This window comes from Lampris incognitus, chromosome 18 (assembly GCF_029633865.1).
Source record: "Lampris incognitus isolate fLamInc1 chromosome 18, fLamInc1.hap2, whole genome shotgun sequence".
NCBI classification, from domain to species: Eukaryota; Metazoa; Chordata; class Actinopteri; order Lampriformes; family Lampridae; genus Lampris; species Lampris incognitus.
Window position 1 is genome coordinate 43,250,125 of NC_079228.1, and position 20,644 is coordinate 43,270,768.

The 20,644-nt window shown below is 44.9% G+C and overlaps 1 protein-coding gene across 1 annotated transcript in view; it reads left to right on the top strand.

Annotated features, from left to right (window-relative positions):
• rims2b (regulating synaptic membrane exocytosis 2b) overlaps window positions 1-20,644 on the top strand; it is a 214,459-nt gene that overhangs the window by 169,664 nt on the left and 24,151 nt on the right. The window contains exons 23-25 of the mRNA XM_056298085.1: window positions 9,758-9,942; window positions 11,090-11,243; window positions 11,541-11,653. Of these exons, the coding sequence (XP_056154060.1) occupies window positions 9,758-9,942; window positions 11,090-11,243; window positions 11,541-11,653 (452 nt within the window). The remainder of the gene's footprint in view (window positions 1-9,757; window positions 9,943-11,089; window positions 11,244-11,540; window positions 11,654-20,644) is intronic.

Here is a 20,644-nt window from a genome sequence, read left to right on the forward strand (position 1 = left end):
CAAAACAGCAAGGCCAAACAAAAGCAAGACAAAATTAAGGTAAAATCAAAATAAAACAAGAAGACAAAAGATGCTAAAAACAGTAGAGAGAAACAGAAGGAAGTTGGAAGATAAAGATTGTAAAAGATAAAAAGCAGTAAAAAATGTAAATATAAATAAATACAATTAATAAAAGCAATAAAAAGATGGCATCACATCACATAAAAGCAAGTCTATAGAATAGGTTTTAAGAAGTGATTTAAAAGAAGTCACTAATTCTGCAAGTATTTTAGGCAGATCTTTCCAAAGCTGAGGGGACCTGACAGCAAAAGCGCTGTCACCTTTCGATTCAAGGCTTGCCTTTGGAACAACCACAAGGGCCCTACCTGAGGATCTATGGCTGTGAACTGGCTCATATAAGGTCAACATTTCTAATGTGTAGCTTGGTGCCAGGCCCAGACATGCTTTAAAAGTGATGTCACATCTTAAAATCAATTCTATAATGAACAGGGAGCCAATGGAGAGAGACCAGGATTGAGGTGATGTGATGTCATCTGTTAAAACCAGTAAAAAGCCAAGTAGTCCATGGGCCAGACGATATTTCGGTACACTCAAGGTGGCAAAACTTACTTATAATTTTTGAAAGGATCCATGTCTGTAGATGATATTTTGGTATGATAACCATTCCTGAGTGGCAGCTGTATCACAGTTATCAGCTCATGAAGTTAACCACCCCCTAAAGTAAATTGCATTTTAGACGCTGGTGCATATCCTGGTTTAGCCTCATGGTCAGGAAATTTTTCAATGTTCTATAATATTGTCTTTGGTATCATTTTAAAGGGGACCTTCTTAGCTTTCATTCAAGCCCTGTTGTGGATATTTCTCACAAATATAGAGGTCACTTGAGCTCTTCAACCCGTCAATAACACACATCTTTCTGCAATTTTCGCCTAAACTATATACTTTCTTTTAGCCCTGTGGCATCTAGGAATATTAGGGACACAAAACACAAAAACTGGAATACTCACAGGACTGTAAAGATTCAGAAAATGTATAATATACCCATACTATTTCATTGTGTGAGGTGATTGTGAGCCTTAAATGAGAACTACACCAAAGCCAGTTAGGTCACAAACTGGTCTCTATACATTTGTTTAAATACACAATCAAAATACATGATAAAAAGGAATACCATAGTGAGGTAATGAACTATTTTAATATTTTAAACAACATTGACATTTACATATACTTAGTCAATGATACATGTAATCCCTTATCATTAGTGGGTATATGTAATGGTAATGGGTAGGGTAATGGGTATATGTGAATATGGTTACATTATTGTTATCAAGCTCTGGGTAACCAAGTCCAGAATCAACATCCTGTGCATCAATAAACTACTACCACAGTAATACCATCAGAATTATCACACTGTCATTCATCAAACTGCTCGTTTCTCTCATCATCTGACTCCCCAAGTTCAAAGTCCAGTTCTGGACCATCTTGCTGTTTTTGGTTACTGCAGGTCTGTAACCTTCACATGTCTGTGCATGGAAGTCCATTTGACAGGCACATGCAGCTTGGCATTTTGCATGAATGCACACACTTGCATGTTAGCATTTCCAAGACCACATCTGGTGCAGGTGGGGAGCGCATCCAGTAAATGGCCAGCTTGCCTTCATCGTCTGTCCATCCATACTCAGTAGGGCTTGGCACCACAGGGTTAGCCTGCAGACAGCACTTCCATATTGCTGCCTGGTAGTTGGCTCGTTGAACATGCATAAAGAGACAGTCTCTACATGGTGGCAGCTGGCTGGACTCAACCTCTCCCCTTTTGGTGCAGAAGAGCTGGTAATGCAGTTTGTTCACCTCAGCAGTGCTGCTATTAGCAACATACATCCGACAGGTGAACTGCTCAATTTTCTGGAACAGCTCATCACTCACATTCCATGTCTGTCCCAGTTGACTAAAAGTCTCTTGGCAGGAAGTGTGCTTTCTCACTATCTTCAGGGCATTCAGCTTCCCTCGACCAGCGAATGCACTGACAGTGTCGCAGCCTGTGAAGGCATGTAAGCCAATTAGGCTGTCACAGATGCTGTCTCCAAGTGAACTTGCCAGTTTGGTGATGTCGACAAACCGTGTGCGGTTCTGAGTCCCACACTTCTGGTAGATGGGACAGGTGATGTCCTTCTGGAAGCCAAGACAAAGCACCATGACATCAGTGTCCTCAGCTGTGATGATAACTGACTTTGAGCCCGCATTTGCTGCATGCAATGCATGCAGGAGCAGACGGGTGTCAGCTTCTTCATGTGTGGAGTGCAGTTCTGCTGCTTCCTCACACCCATCTTCTGTCAACTTGTAGCAGGTTTCCTCACAGGTCATGTACAACACCTTGCCATGCAGCATAGCTCTGTATTGTGGGAGTTTCCACTCTTCCACCAGAAACTTGATGAGACTGGTCTTGTTGGAGGAACTGCACAGAAATTTTCTCCACTGCTGGACGTGGTGTCCCCCTGCAAGATTCTTGTACTGGAGAGTGATGTCTCCACCCCGGTTCAGTCGTTCAGCATCTTTGATCGAAGTCTGGTGATAGACATCAAAAACAACATCAATCCTCCCACTCTGTGCTCCCTCATGGAGGACCTGGGTCAAGGCTGACTCTGCCACCTGTGCAAAGGTTTTGTTGTTGCCATTCATTTTTTGGACCAGGCTCATCCCATCAATGATGGAAGTAGATGGGATTGGCATGTCTTCTGCAGGAGATACATTCTTTTCAAGCTCTCTGGCAAGTGCAGCCTTGTTTGTTTTTCGTAAGGACCCATCAGCATTTGCCAGTGCCCATGGTAGTGGGCCCAATGGGTAGGCAAGGACATCCTTCAGATTCACCTTCCTGCTTTCAGCCACCAGGATCATGTGACTGAAAAGGTTTCTATCTGCCTTCAGAACCACATCCTGTGCTTTCCTTCCATGAGCTTGTTTTGTGCTGACATTGGAGAATGTTTTCAGACTTTGCTTGGTCATCTTGTCGTGGAATTTCACAGGTGGTGGGTCTGCATCTAACCTTGTTTGCTGGAATGCTTGGTAGGCCTCTTCTCCTTTCTCAAGAGCTCTCAAGAGATCTATGGTCACATCAGGTGGAGCCATGTTGCCAGTGGAGAGGCTAACCAAATCAATCTCATCAGGGGACATAGGATTGAGCCAGTTATTCTCCATAAGGTCCATGAGAGACTGGACATCTGCTTCATCTCTCTTGATCCTTGGACTCTGTAGATCTGGATGAGACCATTTGCACCTGCCTTGACCTGTCAGGTCTCTCAGCTGTCTGAGGTACATGCTTCTATACTCAGCTGTGAGATAATATTTGGTCACAGCTCCTGGCTTCAAGCTGAATCCCTTTGTCCCTCCAGCTGTTTGGGTGTCTTTGTTCACCGTTTCTTCTATAGCTTGGTCAACAGGGATTCGGCCAAAGGGATTGGTGGAGCCCAGTTGGACTGAGAAGCCTCCTTCCATGAATTCTGTGTACACATCTGGGTGTGTGATGGGCAGCTCAGACATCTGGGCGTAGTAGTAGGGGAGGTAGCGTGCATAATTCATCCTGTCATAAGCAAAGCACCATGGGATCATTGCTCGAATGCTAGCCAAGTGTAGCATCCAGTCTCCCTCTCTGGATGCTCGGATGAGCCCCAACAACATTTCAACCATGTCCAAATAGGACATCCAGAAGTTCGAGAGGCTGCCGTTTCCACCTCTAAGGAGCTCACGGTAGACTTCAAATAGATCCATGATGCGTGTACAAGAGCTGTTCTCGAGGACCTCCTTCAAAGCATGTTGTGAGACTTCTTTCCCAAGGCTGTCAATGGTCTTCAGTGTCTCATTCAGGTGAACCATGTCATTCCTGTGAGTTTCTTCCAACCAGGACAGGAAACCATTCAAGGTCAGTCGCATGAGAGCCTCATACAGGAGCTCCCTTTTGAGAGACTGATTTTCTTTGGCAAGTTCCCTCATGGACAAGTTATCGGGATAGAGGAGGAATTTTCCTTTCTCATCAGGGAATATCTGCAAGGCTCCAGCAAACTCACTCTCCAGGTTTTGCCTTATGTGCTTCTTGGTTGATTCCTTGACTTGGGCAATGCCTTGGGAGTTCATTGAAGCTACCAGTCTAGAAGAGAGATCAGTCATTGTCATCACTTGAGGATTGCCAAAAAGCTCCATCCTGATGAAGAGGAACAGCTCATTGTATGCCTTATTCACAGCAGCTTCATACTGGGCTGCAGCATCATCATCTTCATTGCTGGCAACCTCTCCTTTGGAAACCTCTTCTTTGGTGTAAAGTCTATAGCATGACCTGTGGTAGTGCCCTTCAGCTGCTACAAGGTCTCTACTCACAATGGCAAGGATTCTGCTGTCCCTTTTCTTTGTGGCTGCACTCCTGATCTTTGCATCAGCTCGCAGTTCTCGACACTGCACCAGTACTTCTCTCGTATTCTGTCTCTTGGAATATTTGCTGTTTTTCTGATAAAATATGCAGCAGAGACACAACTTTTCTTTTCTTTTGCAAGGAGGCCATCAAGAATTTGCTTCATAGTGAAGATACTGCGACACTTTCTGTGGTAGTAGATTGCTGGAATCTGTCCCTCAGGAATGTCTTTTGCCAGTTTCAAAACTGGTGCATGATTTCGTATCTGAGCTGCCCTGAGCAGAGTTCTCCATGAGTCGACACTTTGTAGTGAAACCAGCTTATCTGTATCATCAGAACAGTGGATAATGCACTCCACCCGTGGGCGCTTTGGTATTGGGTAAAAACTTGCTTGTTCACCAGTGGCCATATTCAGTCAGTTTTCACCTGCCACATACAAACAAATACATGTAACTTAGGTGTATGAACACTACTAAAACAAAGTTTACTTTCCTCACCAGCGTCATATTACCATTATTTATCTTACATAGCCACAAATAGATACATTACCTAGTTGCTATGCAACAGCTGTATTTTGTCCACATGAGGCCGCTAAAATCAACACAAGATGAAAGTTCCTCGTAGCCACTTTAACTAATCATATTAACATATACATTAAAAGAACATGCTAACATTATGGGAAATTAGCTTACAATCTTCTCCAGAGTGAGACAAGAAGATAGATACCAGTTTCCTCTATATGTGTTTAGTAGAAAGCTATCTGGCTGCACGTTAGCCTAGCTTAACACAATGAATGGAAGTACACAGTACTGGTTATCCTTGGTTGTTGGCCAACTAAGAACTGTCCCAGAGTTTAAGCTAGGCTAATCAGTACCAGGGGTGTTGAAATGCTATATTTGTAAAAATCTGGGCAAATACACAATCGTGAGAGGCACAGAAACAGGTTTCCTGAAAGAAAAATGAAATAGCTGCTCATTTGGAAAGGTTATCATGTATTATTTTACTTCTGTTAGTGTACCAAATAAAATGGCACCAGTGAAGTTGTGTCACCTTGGGTGATATCGATATCTGGTCTGACCCATGGACTAACTTGCTTTGGTCTAGTTAGTTTCTTAGTAATAATGCCCTTCTAATTTAAGGTTCACAATCACCTCACACAATGAAATAGTATGGGTATATTATACATTTCCTGAATCTTTACAGTCCTGTGAGTATTCCAGCTTTTGTGTTTTGTGTCCCTGATATTCCTAGATGCCACAGGGCTAAAAGAAAGTATATAGTTTAGGCGAACATTGCAGAAAGATGTGTGTTATTGACGGGTTGAAGAGCTCAAGTGACCTCTATATTTGTGAGAAATATCCACAACAGGGCTTGAATGAAAGCTAAGAAGGTCCCCTTTAAAATGATACCAAAGACAATATTATAGAACATTGAAAAATGTCCTGACCATGAGGCTAAACCAGGATATGCACCAGCGTCTAAAATGCTATTTACTTTAGGGGGTGGTTAACTTCATGAGCTGATAACTGTGATACAGCTGCCACTCAGGAATGGTTATCATACCAAAATATCATCTACAGACATGGATCCTTTCAAAAATTATAAGTAAGTTTTGCCACCTTGAGTGTACCGAAATAGGAAATTTTGGGCTCTGGCCCATGGACTATAGCTGCTGCATTCTGAACTAGTTGGAGGTGAGAGAGTAACTTTTGGTTTATGCCAGAAAAGAAGGAGTTACAGTATTCAAGTCTAGAGAAAATAAGAGCGTGAATGACTTTCCTTGTCAGAGTACGAGAGCATCGGCATAGTTCTGGAGATGGTTCTTATTTGAAGGAAGCAGGACTGGACTTTTTTTTTTTTTAATCTGGTTCAAAGTTTAAATCAGAGTCAAATAGTACTCCCAACTTTCTGGCAATGGGCTTCACATTAACAGACAAGGGAACAACGCCACTCTCAATGAGACTGATTGGGTTTGGGGGACTGAACAATATGATTTCTGATTTTGAGTTATTACGTTAAAGATAATTATGTGCCATCCAACAGTTGATATCACTGAGACTATCTAGATCAGTAGCTAGACTTTTTAGGTCACCAGGTCTAAGGGGAAGGTATATCTGTGTGTCATCTGTGTAGCAATGAAAAGAGACATTGTGACATTAAATGCGCTTGCCTTAAGTACCAAATGTGTGGCCATGTGCTGAACCGCCATGCTAAGGCATTGCATTTGCTATGGTGATAATAGATGGTTGTTGCTAGCAAAGCCTATTGCTAGGCAGTTGCCAGGGTGTTAAGTATGGTTGATAGGGAGTTGCAAGGCAGTTGCAAGGGTGTTTGGGCTTGTTGCAAGGGTAGAATAGGTGGTTGCCACTGCCACAACAGTGGTGGTTGCCACAACAAGAAGGAGCCACTGCTCCTTCTTGTTGAAAGGAGCCAGTTGAGGTGGTTCAGGCATCTTGATTAGGATGCCTCCTGGGAGCCTTCCTTTAGAGGTTTTCCAGGCACATCCAACTGGGAGGAGACCCCGAGGTAGACCCAGAACTTGTCCAGTCTGGCCTGGGAACGCCTTGGGATCCCCCAGGAGGAGCTGGAGGGCATTGCTGGGGAGAGGGACATCTGGGGTGCCCTACTTAGTTTGCTGCGACCACGACCCAACCCCAGAGAAGTGACCCCAGAGATGAGATGAGATATTTAATCCTTGTGTATATACCTGAAGATTGTTGTGTTGTTATTCTATGTTAAGTACACTGAGACAGCCAGGAAATCAGTGTCAAATTTCACATATGTGCAAACCCTACAGGGGCAATAAACATGATTCTGAGAAAAGGTAAAAACACTTAGGGTGCTTTTGCCACTTTTGCTGCTTGGACCCCATTGATGCATAATCATAAGAAAAGGTAGAAACACTTAGGGTACCTACAGTTAAGGTCAAAATTATTATTACCCTTTAAGAAATCAAACAAAACCCTTAATGTTTCCATGGAAATCACCATAACCAAACGTGTTTATAGTTTAATTGCTTCCAAAAGAACAAAGACAAAATCTCCACTAAGCTTGATTAAGATATTTTACTGATGTGCTGAATTGAAACAAGAAAAAACAAAAATGACAAGGCCAAAATGATTAGCCCTCTGACAATTAATAGTCAACAGAGTAACCTTTCTGACTCACAACTGACAACAACCTCTTATGGTAGTTGGCACAAGTCTCCTGAGGGATCTTAGCCCATTCTTCCATGGCAAATATTTCCAGCTCATCCAAATTGCGTGGTTTTCTAGTATGGACATTAACCTTGAGCTCCCGCCACAGATTGTCAATAGGATTGATATCTGGGCTCTAACAGGGCCACTCCAGGACCTTGATTTTGGTGTCCTTCAAAAAGTTTTGGACCAACTTGGATGTATGCTTGAGGTCATTGTCTTGCTGGAAGTCCCAGCAGTGACCTAAAGCTAGACTGGCAGCAGATTTCTTTACATTACTCTACAAAATGTCAACATAATCTTCTTTCTTCATGATCCCATGCACCCGAACAAGGTTCCCTGTGCCTGAAGCAGCAAAACAGCCCCACAGCATTATGCTCCCACCACCACGTTTAACTGGCAACTGTGTTTTTAGGGTTGAAGGCCTCTCCCTTCCTTCAACAAAAGCAACATCCATGTGCCCAAACAGTTCAAGTTCAGTCTCATCAGACCAAAGGACAGACTTCCAAAACTCATGTGGCAGCACAGTAGTCTCTCAGCCAGGTGTGTAGTCTGGACCACTTGTAGATTCCTCTATTGTGGATGGGATAAAGTCTGAGATGATGATCTTGTTACCAGTGTCCAGCAATGAATTGACTTAAAGTCTAATTTCTAGCACTTATGTCATTTGTTCTGATGTGGATGATTATTTTGCTGATGTTGGAGTAGTTGGTTAGGATGGTGGGGAGGATACGCTGAATGTCCAGGATGCGAGCACCATAGAAGCAGAGGACTTTAGAAGGCCAGATGAGGGGTGAAGGCAGACATCACGAACCATGGAGCTGCCGATGGCCAGGGTGGAGGTAGTTGAATCCACAGGGGAGGGGAGGGGGTATGAGAATCAGACAGCCTGGACTTGGAGGACTGAGTTAGATAAAGGGGGAGGGGTTGGGGGTCTGGAGGTTCCAGGCTGCTTGGGAGCACTGTGTCCAGGGGAGAAGGGCTGGGTGGGATGAAGGGGAGAAGGGCAGTGGGGGTGAGGTCCTGGGGTGGGAGGTGTGGGGCGGACAGGGTGAGACGAGGGATAGAGAACACTGGCCCTCATCTGAGGCCAGTGCTGCAAACTGGTTCAACAGCTGGAGGGAGGAGTGGTGTGACAAGGGGGTTGCCTTGTGACCTTCCCTGCCACCAAGGTACCTTCTGCCAGGAGGGGAGCCAGGGGAACAGCCTTAGGGAAGTGAACAAGGCACATGTGGGGGAGTAGCATTGATGGCAGGAGGGTCCTGGAGTGGCAAGGTTGTAGCAGATAGACCAGAGTGAAGGGGTCCGAACCTAGGGGCACCAACTAAAACAGCACTGTTAAAATTGTCCTGCAATCTGGATTGCGCCTTTAAAATGGCAGTTCGCTCAGTTAGCAGTTTGATTTGTCCTTTTTTTTCAACGAGGAGGTCTTGTAAATGGATAATTTTGTTACATTTGGAACAGGTAAAAGCACAATCAGTAAAACCTTCTACAGGTACTATGACAAACATGTCGCACAGTTCACATTTAATTACATTAGGTTATCGCTGTCTGGACTGGCTGCAGAGCTGTGAGGCATCATCTTTACAATGATCGGATGTGTGTCCGTTGAATAAAAGGGGAGCATGATACAAGATTAAAAACAACTGGGTAAAACTGGTAAAAACAACAGCTAAAATGAGTGTGGTGCAGCCGACAGGATACACCCTGCTCCCGCTCCTGGCCTGAGCAGCTGACCCCCCTGTCCTGCACAGCCAGCTGGGTTGAGACGATAGTTAAATCACATCACGCAGCCTGCGGCCAGTTATCTTCTAGCCCAACTGCAACCGGTGAATCATAGTTAAGCTAAGCTGTAAAGGGAAGTAGCCAAAAGGGCAACTGATTAACCAGGCAGTGAACAAGAGATGAGGAGCCCTCCAACCGCACACACACTGCAAGCGGCTGCGTTTCTGACTTCAGACTTCTGAGAAAGGATGTAAGAAAGTAGGGAGGGTCATGTCATGTGCAAACTGATCTCCAGCTGGAGATATGTTCTTAATTCCAGTTAGAAGTAAACAGTCCATAGAAGGCTTCATACCTCATTACAAACATTTCCTTTCCTGATGGGTGACCCTAGCAGAGACCCCAGGTCTGACAGTGAATTTATATCTAAAATGACACTTAGGGTGGCTGGTGGAGCTGGCGGTTCCATCACCAAGTCCTCAAGTGTTGGTGGAGAGATCTGCTCACTGGGGAGAAATGACGACGATGACGACGACAAGAAGAGACGCTCCAGTTTTGGTGCCAAGATGATGGGAATGGTGGGACTGGGCAAAAAGAGCCAGAGCACTTCCCAGCTCCACCCTGAGGGTGAGTCCATACCATACCCAAACACAGCTGACCACAGCTTACCTTCACCACAAGTAACCACAACCAAATACAGCTAACCCAAAAAACAACTAACCACAACAAATCCCAAGAAAAACTAACTACAACTAACCCAAACTAACTACAACTAACCCAAACTAACTACAACTAACCTTAACTAACTACAGATAACCCAAACTACTACAGGTAACCCAAACTAACTACAACTAACCCAAACTAACTACAGCTAACCCAAACTAACTACAGCTAACCCAAACTAACAACCAACCCAAACTAACTACAACCAACCCAGGCTAACTACAGCGAACCCAAAATACTACAACAACTAACTCAAACAAACTACAACTAACCCAAACAAACTACAACTAGCCCAAACAAATTACAACCAACCCAAACTAACTACAACTAACCCCAACTAACCACAGCAAACACAAACTACTACAACTAACCCGAATTAACTACGACTAACCCAAACTTCAACTAACCCACACTAACTACAGCTAACCCAAACTACAACAACTAACTACAACTAACCCACACTAACTACAACCCAAACTAACTACAACTAATCCACACTAACTACAGCTAACCCAAACTAACTACAACCAACCCAAACTAACTACACCTAACCCAAACTATTACAGCTAACCCACACTAACTACAACTAACCTAAACTAACTACAACTAACCCAGAGGACAACAACCTAACCAGAGTTAACTTAGCAAATGAGATCCTGCATGTTAGCGATGGTGGCAAAGACCACCACTCATTCAGCCATCTTGATTAGAGAAGCAATGAACCTGTCTATCGCCAAACTTACCAAAACAGTCCCGTTAGGATTTGAATAAATGGAAGAGACTTGTCAAATGAATGAGAAAATATTTCAATGAATAAAAATAATTGTGATCAATAAGGAACATGTGTAAATGTAGAAAACAACTCCCCTCATGTCGTTTCTACACGTGTGCCTGCACATTGTTTTTAATGACAACACATTGAATTGAAAAGGTAAACTAAGTGAAAACAGAAGAATCCAGATTTATAATGTGCAAATAAAAACAATTTGAAATAACAAATGGACTTTTATTCAATGCATTTCTCTCTCTGTCTTCTTTCTATGTTTCTCAGAGGAGGAGAAGAAGAAGAAGGTAGTGCGTCTCCCGGTCCAGAGGAGTGTAGAGACGGGTTTGGCCATTGAGTTCAAGTCTCGTTTCACACGACAGCCCAGCAGAGACCTGGATGCAGATGAACCTAAACCAGGAGCGTACGCAAGCAAACACTCGTTCTTTACTCAGCTCTCCAAATCTCCTTTTCTTTCTTTTTCTCTCTCCTGTGCCCCTCATCATCCATCTTCTTCTCATCAGCAGTATTACTTTCATCCTGTTTCAATGTCTTCATCTTTACTGATGTCTTAATTCTGATCTCTTCTCTCTCTCTCGTTCTCTCTCTCTGTGTCTCTCGCTCTCTTAATCTTCTCTCTCTCCTCTATCTCCCGTTTCTCTCTTATCTCTCTCTCTCACACTCTCCCTCTTAATCTCTCTCTCTGCCTGTATGTCTCTGCCTGTCTTTGTCTTTGCAGTCTGATCTTCCCAGGAGTGAAGTTAGCATCTGATAAACAGTTCACTGGCTTCCTGGAGGGATTAGGACCTGCCCAGTTGGCTGGGCGTCAAACTTTAGCCACATCCTCTATGGGTAAATCCTTCTCTGATGGGTGGAATCTACCAGATACCTTTAGATTCTATTCTATTCTGTTCTTATACACAACATCAAGCAACATAATTCTGTGCACAGCTTTTGGAGGGGTAATAACATGCCACAATCTGTCAAACTATTAATTATTTTTACTAAACCATCTAAGAAAATCAAATTATTCTATTTTTTTGTAAGGGATAATCCATGACCAAGTGTGCATTAAAATATTTAAATGCACGTTAAGGAGGCAAAGAACCACCCAATATGAAGCGGTGGATGGTTGCCTGTGCAGAGTTTGTCAAAATCCTTTAACGCATACCCTGCCATTGATTATCCTGCTTATTCCACGGTCGCTTACCAAAGAAGTAAAACAAAAACAGTCACTTATCTTGTTGAACGTTTTGGACTATGAATTAAAAATTAGCCACTAAGTTAACTTTGGATGTTCACTGCACTTGCTACTGAATCAACGTGTCGCTTTGGTTACATAGTACACCATGTTGCTATGGTTACAGAGCAACTTTGTGACCCGCGTATGAATTTATAACTGTGACTAAACTTTAGATGAACTACACGTGTATTAATATGGTTTTAATACACATCCTCCTACCAATCAGACATCAGTAATCTCCATAACCATGGTGTAGAAATACGTAATTATATGTCATTTAAAACCCAGCCACTGAGGATGCACAAACCAGTGCATTCTTAGTGCCAGTCCCCAGCCTGAATAAATGGGGAGGGTTGCATCAGGAAGGACATCCAGTGTAAAATCTTTGCCAAATCAAATATGCAGATCATAAATCAGATTTCCACCAGTACTGTTGGCCAGCAGGGTGCCGGTGGAAACTATGCTACTGTCAGGTGAAGGAGAAAGAGAGGGGGAAGGCATGTCCAGAGGCAGTGGGTGAGGAGGAAGGGTAAGGGTGTGGAGGTGAGAGTCAGAACTTTGAATGTTGGCACTATGACTGATAAAGGGAGAGAGCTGGCTGATATGATGGAGAGAAAGAAGGTAGATATACTGTGCAAGAAACCAGATGGAAGGGGAGTAAGGCCAGGAGCATTGGAGGTGGGTTCAAACTCTTCTACCATGGTGTGAATGGGAGGAGAAATGGGGTAGGGCTAATTCTGAAGGAAGAGTATGTCAAGCGTGTGCTGGAGGTGAAGAGAGTGTCGGACAGAGTGATGAGTATGAAGCTGGAAATTGAAGGTGTGTTACAGGAGAGAGTGGTGGTGAGTTTGGTGGACTTCATTGGGCATGTCGGTGAAGGGAACAAAGGTGATGAGGAGGTGATGGGTAGGTATGGTGTCAAGGAGATGAATGTGGAAGGGCAGCTGGTGGTGGATTTTGCAAAAAGGATGGAAATGGCTGTGGTGAATACATATTTCAAGAAGAGGGAGGAACACAGGGTGACGCATACGAGTGGAGGAAAGTGCACACAGGTGGACTATATCTTATGTAGGAGGCATAATTTGAAAAGGATTGGAGACTGCAAGGTGGTGACAGGGGAGAACATAGCTAGGCAGCATCGTATGGTGATCTGTAGGATGACTTTGTACACCAAGAAGAAGAAGCGAGAGTGAAGGCAAAGCCAAGGATCAAATGGTGGAAGTTGAAGAAGGAAGACTGTTGTGTGGAGTTCAGGCAGGAGTTAAGACAGGCACTGGGTGGTAGTGAAGAGTTGCCGGATGGTTGGGCAACCACTGCAGAAATAGTGAGGGAGACAGCTAGGAAGGTACTTGGTGTGTCATCAGGACAGAGGAAGGAAGACAAGGAGACTTAGTGGTAGAATAAGAAGGTACAGAAAAGTATCAGAGGAAGAGGTTGGCAAAGAAGAAGTGGGATAGAGAGATGAAGAAAGTAGACAGGAGTACAAGGAGACACAGCATAAAGCGAAGACAGAGGTGGCAAAGGAAAAGGCATATGGTGAGTTGTATGAGAGGTTAGACACACTAAGGAAGGAGAAAAGGACTTGTACCAATTGCCTAGAGAGAGAGAGAGAGATCCCTCTTCTGTTGCTCTCCCTGAGGTTTCTTCCTATTTTTTTCTCCCTGTTAAAGGTTTTTTTTTTAGGGAGTTGTTCCATATCCGATCAGTGGGTCTAAGGGCAGGATGTTGTGTTGCTGTAAAGCCCACTGAGGCAAATTTATAATTTGTGATATTGGGCTATATAAATAAAAGTGACTTGACTTGACTAGACAGAGGGACCGAGCAGGGAAGGATGTACAGCAGGTTAGGGTGATCAAGGATAGAGATTGGAATGTGCTGACAAATAAGGGGAGTGTTTGGAGAAGGTGGAAGGAATACTTCGAGGGGCTGATGAATGAAGAAAATGAGAGAGAGAGAAGGTTGGATGATGTGAGGATAGTGAATCAGGAAGTGCGGTGGATTAGCTAGGAGGAAGTGAGGACAGCTATGAAGAGGATGAAGAGTGGAAAGGCAGTTGGTCCAGATGACATACCTGTGGAGGCATGGAGATGTTTAGGAGAGATGGCAGTGGGGTTTTAACTAGATCGTTAAACACAATCTTGGAAAGTGAGAGGATGCCTGAAGAGTAGAGAAGAAGCATACTGGTACTGATTTTCAAGAACAAGGGTGATGTGCAGAACTGTAGCAACTACAGAGGTATAAAGTTTATCAGCCACAGCATGAAGATATGGGAAAGAGTAATAGAAGCTAGGTTAAGAGGAGAGGTGATGATCAGCAGCAGCAGTATGGTTTCATGTCATGAAAGAGCACCACAGATGCGATGTTTGCTTTTAGAATGTTGATGGAGAAGTATAGAGAAGGTCAGAAGGAGTCACATTGTGTCTTTGTAGATTTATGTAGAAAGCATACGACAGGGTGCCGAGAGAGGAGGTGTGGTATTGTATGAGGAAGTCAGGAGTGGCAGAGAATTATGTAGGAGTGGTGCAGGATTTGTATGAGGGCAGTGTGACAATGGTGAGGTGTGCAGTTGGAATGACAGATGGGTTCAAGGTGGAGGTGGGATTACATCAAGTATCAGCTCTGAGCCCTTTCTTGTTTGCAATGGTGATGGACAGGTTGACAGACGAGATCAGGCAGGAGTCTCCGTGGACTGTGATGTTTGTGGGTGACATTGTGACCTGTAGCGAGAGTAGGGTGCAGGTTGAGGAGAGCCTGGAGAGGTGGAGGTATGCACTGGAGAGAAGAGAAATTAAAGTCAGTAGGAGCAAGACAGAATACCTATGCGTGAATGAGAGGGAGAACAGTGGAATGGTCAGGATGCAAGGAGTGGAGGTGATGAAGGCATATGAGTTTAAATACTTGGGGTCAACTGTCCAAAGTAATGGGGAGTGTAGTAGAGAGGTGAAGAAGAGAGTGCAGGCAGGGTGGAGTGGGTGGAGAAGAGTGTCAGGAGTGATTTGCGACAGAAGGGTACCAGCAAGAGTTAAAGGGAAGGTTTACAAGATGGTAGTGAGACCAGCTATGTTATATGGTTTGGAGACAGTGGCACTGACGAAAAGACAGGAGGTGGAGCTGGAGGTGGCAGAGATGAAGATGCTAAGATTTTCATTGGGAGTGATGAAGAAGGACTGGATTAGGAACGATTATATTAGAGGGACAGTTCAGGTTGGATGGTTTGGAGACAAAGCAAGAGAGGCGAGATTGAGATGGCTTGGACATGTGTGGAGGAGAGATGCTGGGTATATTGAGAGAAGGATACTGAATATGGAGCTGCCAGGAAAGAGGAAAAGAGGAAGGCCAAAGAGGAGGTTTATGGATGTGGTGAGGGAGGACATGCAGGTTGCTGGTGTGACAGAGGAAGATGCAGAGGACAGGAAGAGATGGAAATGGGTGATCCACAGTGGCGACCCCTAATGGGAGCAGCCGAAATAGTAGTAGATTATTCACAATTCAAAATTTAATTTAGCAGACACTGATATTCAAAGTGATGTACATCTGACAGTTAATACAACACAAGCAAGGATCTAGTCAGGAGGTGATAACGCAAGTGCCAGAAAACAAGGTTCAAGTGCAATAGAACATAGGTGTCAACAGGCAGTGCACAAAGGCAGTGCATAGGGTGCATAGAAGTGTTTTGTTTTTGTTTGTTTTTTTATATAAATACCATCAGGTGTGGAGGTGTTGGAGAAAGAGCTGGGTCTTTAGCTTCATCTTAAAGATGGAGAGGGACTCAGCGGATTGAATGGAGTTTGGTAACTCTTTCCACCACCAGGGAACTACAGAAGAGAAGAGTCTGGCTTGTGACTTAGGGCCCTATTGTGGTGGAAGTGCCAGGCTTCTTTCATTGGCAGAGCGTAGTGAGCGGGACTGAGTGTAGACCTGAATGAGGGAGTTCAGGTAGGTGGGAGCCATTTTAGTTGCTGTTTTGTAAGCGAGCGTCAAGGTTTTGAATTTGATGCGGGCAGCAACTGGGAGCCAGTGGAGGGATATGAACAGCTGAGTGACATGTGATGTTTTGTGTTGGTTGCAGACCAGACATGCCACCACGTTCTGGATCATTTGCAGAGGTTTGAAAGTGCATGCAGGGAGACCTGCCAGTAAGGACTTGCAGTAGAGTCAATGTGTGATATTACAAGAGCCTGTATTTCTTGTTGCCTAGCTGCTTTGACTTAGTTATCCTTTTAGCTTATAAATATATTCCTTGGTAACATGGTGTTTGCAGTTTTAATAGTTTTGTGTGAGGTTTGATAGAGTTTTGCATAAGTGACCAGTTTGTGGGCAGTAGGCCTAGTTTCAGTTTACCTCTTTGGACAGTTGGGTGTCAAGTGGCCAGGTTGTGGCCTGCACTCATGGCAGACAATTAGTAATCAGTGTTCTTTAAATCACTGCTGCTACTTGGAAGGCAAACAAGCCGAGGGCAAACAGGTCTAGGCTGAACAAAGGCTCAAGTGAACAAAGGCAAGCACGACTTTTTCAAGCCAAGACTTCGTCAAGCAAAGACTGCTCTTTTTAGATTCGGTCAGTCATCTGCATTTTGAGTACCTAGTTTAGACTATGTGTTTCCTTCGCATTCCTGTCCTTTCCTCTTCCCGGGGCTGGCATAGACGTTGGGTCACTCTAGGCGCTGTGATCCTACAATCTCATCTAACCCACTCTCTCTACTCATGTTGAGCAAGTGGTGACGGGAGGGCTCTGGAATTGCCAGTCTTGCGATGCCGAAAGCTGAGTTTATCTCAGGCTACGCATCCTTGCTCCCCCTCAACTTTCTTACTCTGAGACCTGGATCATGCCAGGAAACACTACCACACCCGCAGCTCTGTCAGAGGTGTACTCTTTTTCTCACACTCCCAGAGCTGGGAGGCGAGGTGGTGGTACTGCCCTGCTAATCTCCCCAAAATGGAAATACTCTCTTGTTTCCATTCCACAGTTTTCTCCGCCCTCTTTTGAATTTCATGCTGTTACTGTCTCTTATTCAGTCAAACTCACCATCTGGTTGTGTACCACCTACCAGGCCCCCTTGGTAAGTTTCTGGAGGAGCTTGACACACTTGTCTCGCGCTTCCCTGTTGATGACTCTGCACTTATCCTTCTCGGTGACTTCAACATCCACACTAACAAGCTAGATCCTCTTCTCTCTTTCCTCTGCTCCTTTGACCTTCACCTCTCACCCTCTCCTCCTACCCACAAGGCCGACAACCAGCTGGACCTTATCTTTACTAGACACTGTCCTATTTCCAATTTCTCTGTTACTCCCCTCCAGCTGTCTGACCACTATTTCATGTCCTACTCTCTCTCCCTCTCTTCTCCCCCCTCAGCCCCTCCCCCTACCCACATGGTTTCCACCTGTAGAAACCTCCAATCTCTGTCCACCACTGATCTATCTTCCTCTGTTACCTCTATCCTCCCTACACCTGAATCTTTCTCTCTCCTACCCCCTGACACTGCTACCGATCTTCTTCTCTCTACCCCCTCCTCCTCTCTGGACAATCTCTGGCCCCTCACCTGTCCGACTCAGGACGTACTGACAGACGGAGCCTAAGAGTGGCAGAGCGCAAATGGAGAAAAGGCAAACTCCCAAAGGACCTTCTCAACTTCCAATCTCTTCTTTCCACTTTCTCCTTCTCCCTTTCTGCTGCCGAAGCTGATTTTTATCGCTCTAAAATCCTATCCTCTGCCTCTAATCCTAAGAAACTCTTTGAAACCTTCTCTACACTTCTTCAACCCTCCACCTCCTCCTCCTACTTCCTCCCTTCTCCCTAATGACTACGCTAACTTCTTTGACAAGAAGGTAAACAACATCAGATCCTCCTTTTCTCACCGCCCGGTTAGCGCTCCTTGCACTATCGCACCCTCCCTCACCTCTCCACGTTCCACTCTATCCCGACTCGCTCCCCTCTCCCCTGACAAGGTCCTCAACCTCATCACATCCAGTCGCCCCACCACATGCTCCCTTGACCCGGTCCCCTCCCCTCTTCTTCAGTCTATAGCACCTGAAATCCTTCCCTTTCTAACCCACCTCATCAACACCTCCCTCCAGGCAAATGCTTTCCATCTGCCTTCAAGACTACTAGAGTCACCCCCCTTATCAAGAAACCATCACTTAACCCCTCTGATGTCAAAAACTACAGACCGGTTTCCCTTCTACCCTCTCTATTCAAAACTGTCAAACGTGCCGTCTTCGACCAACTTTCTTTGTACCTCCACCAGAACAATCTTCTGTACCCCAACCAGTCTGGGTTCAAGGTGGGTCACTCGACAGAGACGGCCCTCCTTGCGGTGACAGAATCGCTGCGCTCTGTGAGAGCAAACTCTCTCTCTCCTCTGTCCTGATACTCCTGGACCTGTCAGCTGCGTTTGACACAGTGAACCACCTGATCCTCCTCTCTACCCTCGAGGGGCTGAATGTCACAGGCTCTGCACTCGCAATGTTTGCATCCTACCTGATGGGTCGTTCCTACCAGGTGACATGGAGGGGATCTGTGTCGGAGCCTCACAGACTGACTACAGGCGTTCCACAGGGTTCAGTTCTGGGTCCTCTCCTTTTCTCCCTGTACACGACATCCCTGGGTTCTGTTATTCGCTCGCATGACTTCTCCTGCCATTGTTATGCTGATGACACCCAGCTGATCTTGTCCTTTCCTCCCTCTCACACACAAGTAGAGACACGCATTGCTGCGTGCTTGACTGGCATCTCGGAGTGGATGGCAACACACCACCTGAAGCTCAATCTGGACAAGACAGAGCTGATGTTCCTCCCAGGGAAAGGTTGCCTGCACGGAGACCTAGCCATCACCATTGACAACACCATGGTGACGCCAGCTCGGACTGCGAGGAATCTGGGTGTGATCCTGGATGACCAACTCGTTTGCTGCAAACGTTGCATCAGTTGCTCACGCCCACAGATTTCTCCTGTATAACATCAGAAGGATTCGCCCATTCCTCACCGACAAGACGGCACAGGTGCTCATCCAGGCTCTGGTCATCTCCCGGCTGGACTATGGCAACTCCGTCTTTGCTGGCGCCCCAGCGTCGGCCATCAGACCTCTGGAGCTTGTTCAGAAAGCTGCAGCTCGTCTGGTGTTTAACCACCCTAAGTTCTCCCACACAACTCCCCTTCTCATGTCTTTACACTGGCTCCCAGTAGCTGCTCGCATCCAGTTTAAGACTCTGGTGCTAGCCTACAGGGCAGTGAAAGGAACAGCTCCTTCCTATCTCCAGGCCATGGTCAAGCCCTACACCCCTACCCGACCACTTCGCTCTGCTGCCTCGAGATGCTTGGTTGCCCCGTCGCGCAGAGGCCCCTGCTGCCGATCGACCCGGTCACGGCTGTTTTCTGTCCTGGCCCCACAGTGGTGGAATGAACTCCCCACTGATGTTAGGACAGCGGAGTCGCTGCTCATCTTTCGGCGCAGGTTGAAAACTCTCCTCTTCAATAACTACTACCGTTACTTGCTCTTAGCACTTATTGTATTCACTCATTAAAAAAACAAAAGTCTTTCTTGCGCTTTTACTTTAGCACTGGTTTTGCTCTTAGATGTTTGTTTAGAGAGAAGATGCACTTATGAGCTCTGATGACTAGTAGTTCTCCTGATTTCCTATGTTAAATGCACTTATTGTAGAGTTAGGTCCATAAGTATTTGGACAGTGACACAATATTTGTAATTTTGCCCCTGTACACCACCACAGTGCATTTGAAATGAAGTAACCAATATGTGATTGAAGTGTGGACTTTCAGCTTTCATTTAAGGGGTTGGACAAACATATTGAATTAACCGTTCAGGAATTACAGCCAGTTTTATATATGGTCACCCCATTTTCAGAGGATCAAAAATAATTGGACGCTTGACTAACAAGTGGTTTCATGGGCAAGTAACACCTTTCCATCCTTATTCCATGACACATTAAGTAGATAAAAGGTCTGGAGTTCATTCTAAGTATCTACATTTGCATTTGGTAGCTGTTCTTCGGAACTCTCAACATGAAGTCCATATAGTTGTCAATACAAGTGATGGAGGCCATCATTAGGCTGAAAAAGCAAAAGGAAATCTATCAGATGGATAGTAAACACTTCAGGAGTGACCAAATCAACATTTTGGTACATTCTTAAAAAGAAAGAATGCACTGACAAGCTCAGCAACACCAAAAGGCTTGGAAGACCACGGAGCACATCTACAGTGGATGATGGCAGAATTCTTTCCCTAGTGAAGACAAACACACTCACAACATCTAGTGAAGTGAAAAACACTCTTGAGAGGTAGGGGTATCATTGTCCAAGTCTACAATCAAGAGACGCCTGCATGAAAATGAATACAGAGGGTTTACGACAAGGTGAAAACCACTGGTGTCACTTAAGAACAGGAAGGCCAGATTAGACTGTGTTTAAAAACATCTGAAAACCCACCCGGTTCTGGAGCAAGGTTCTTTGGACAGATGATGCAGTGATTGTACCAGAAGGATGGGAAGAGGAAAAGTGTGGAGAACAAAAGGAACAGCTCATGATTCTCAGCATACCATAACATCTGTCAGACTTGGTGGAGGTAGTGTTATGAAATGGGCATGTAT